This window comes from Trypanosoma grayi (genome assembly GCF_000691245.1).
Source record: "Trypanosoma grayi strain ANR4 Tgr_2446_V1, whole genome shotgun sequence".
In the NCBI taxonomy this organism is placed as follows: domain Eukaryota; phylum Euglenozoa; class Kinetoplastea; order Trypanosomatida; family Trypanosomatidae; genus Trypanosoma; species Trypanosoma grayi.
The window spans coordinates 1-683 of NW_008828064.1; the positions used below are offsets into that span (position 1 = coordinate 1).

Here is a 683-nt window from a genome sequence, read left to right on the forward strand (position 1 = left end):
CGGCGAAGATGGCCTCTGTGGCGGCGACGCACGCCAAGAAGGCTGCCACAGAATTTGACGATGAGATGGAGATTGGGACTGCAAGCGTGAGTAACGCTGCCCACTCTACTGGAGGCGCCGACATGTTGAACAATGAAACAATGAAGGCGATGTGGAAGGCTATTCAGGCAGTAGAGACAACGAGGTGGGGTGCCGCGGAGGCAAGCAATATCGCTGACGAGGCATCGAAGAGCGCTGCCGTTGCAGCGGGGACCGCCGACTCCGTGATGACTCTCTCGGAGTCCGCTGCCGCTGCCGCGAAGAAAGCAATGCAACAGGCTCGGATGGCCAAGGCAGCGGTTGAGACTGCGAGGACTAACGCTGAAGAGGAATCCAAAAAGTCTGCCGATAATCACACTGAGGCAGATAATTCTGCGAATGGAGTCGCGGCCACTGAGGCTGTGAACCGCCCCCAAAACACCGCGGCCCGCAGTCAGCGAGACAACGCTCAGCAGGACAAAAGTCATCGAGACGACGCTCAGCAGGTCAAAAGTCAGCGAGACAATGGTCGAGCAGATGGCACCAGCCGCCCTCCGTGGGTGCGTGCACCGCTGCTGCTTGCGTTGGTGGTGCTTGCCTCCCTTGCTGTGTGCTGAGCTGTGCTGGTGCAAGGTGGCGGTGCCCGTTTAATTGCGTGCAGCCGC

At 59.4% G+C, this 683-nt stretch overlaps 1 protein-coding gene across 1 annotated transcript; it reads left to right on the forward strand.

Moving 5' to 3' along the window:
- Positions 1 to 8: 8 nt before the first annotated feature.
- On the forward strand, positions 9 to 635 carry DQ04_24461000 (hypothetical protein; the record flags this gene model as incomplete). The annotated part of the gene is made up of 1 exon (XM_009318233.1): positions 9 to 635. The coding sequence occupies one exon, from the start codon at positions 9 to 11 to the stop codon at positions 633 to 635; it is 627 nt and encodes a 208-aa protein (XP_009316508.1).
- Between the last annotated feature and the right edge of the window lie 48 nt (positions 636 to 683).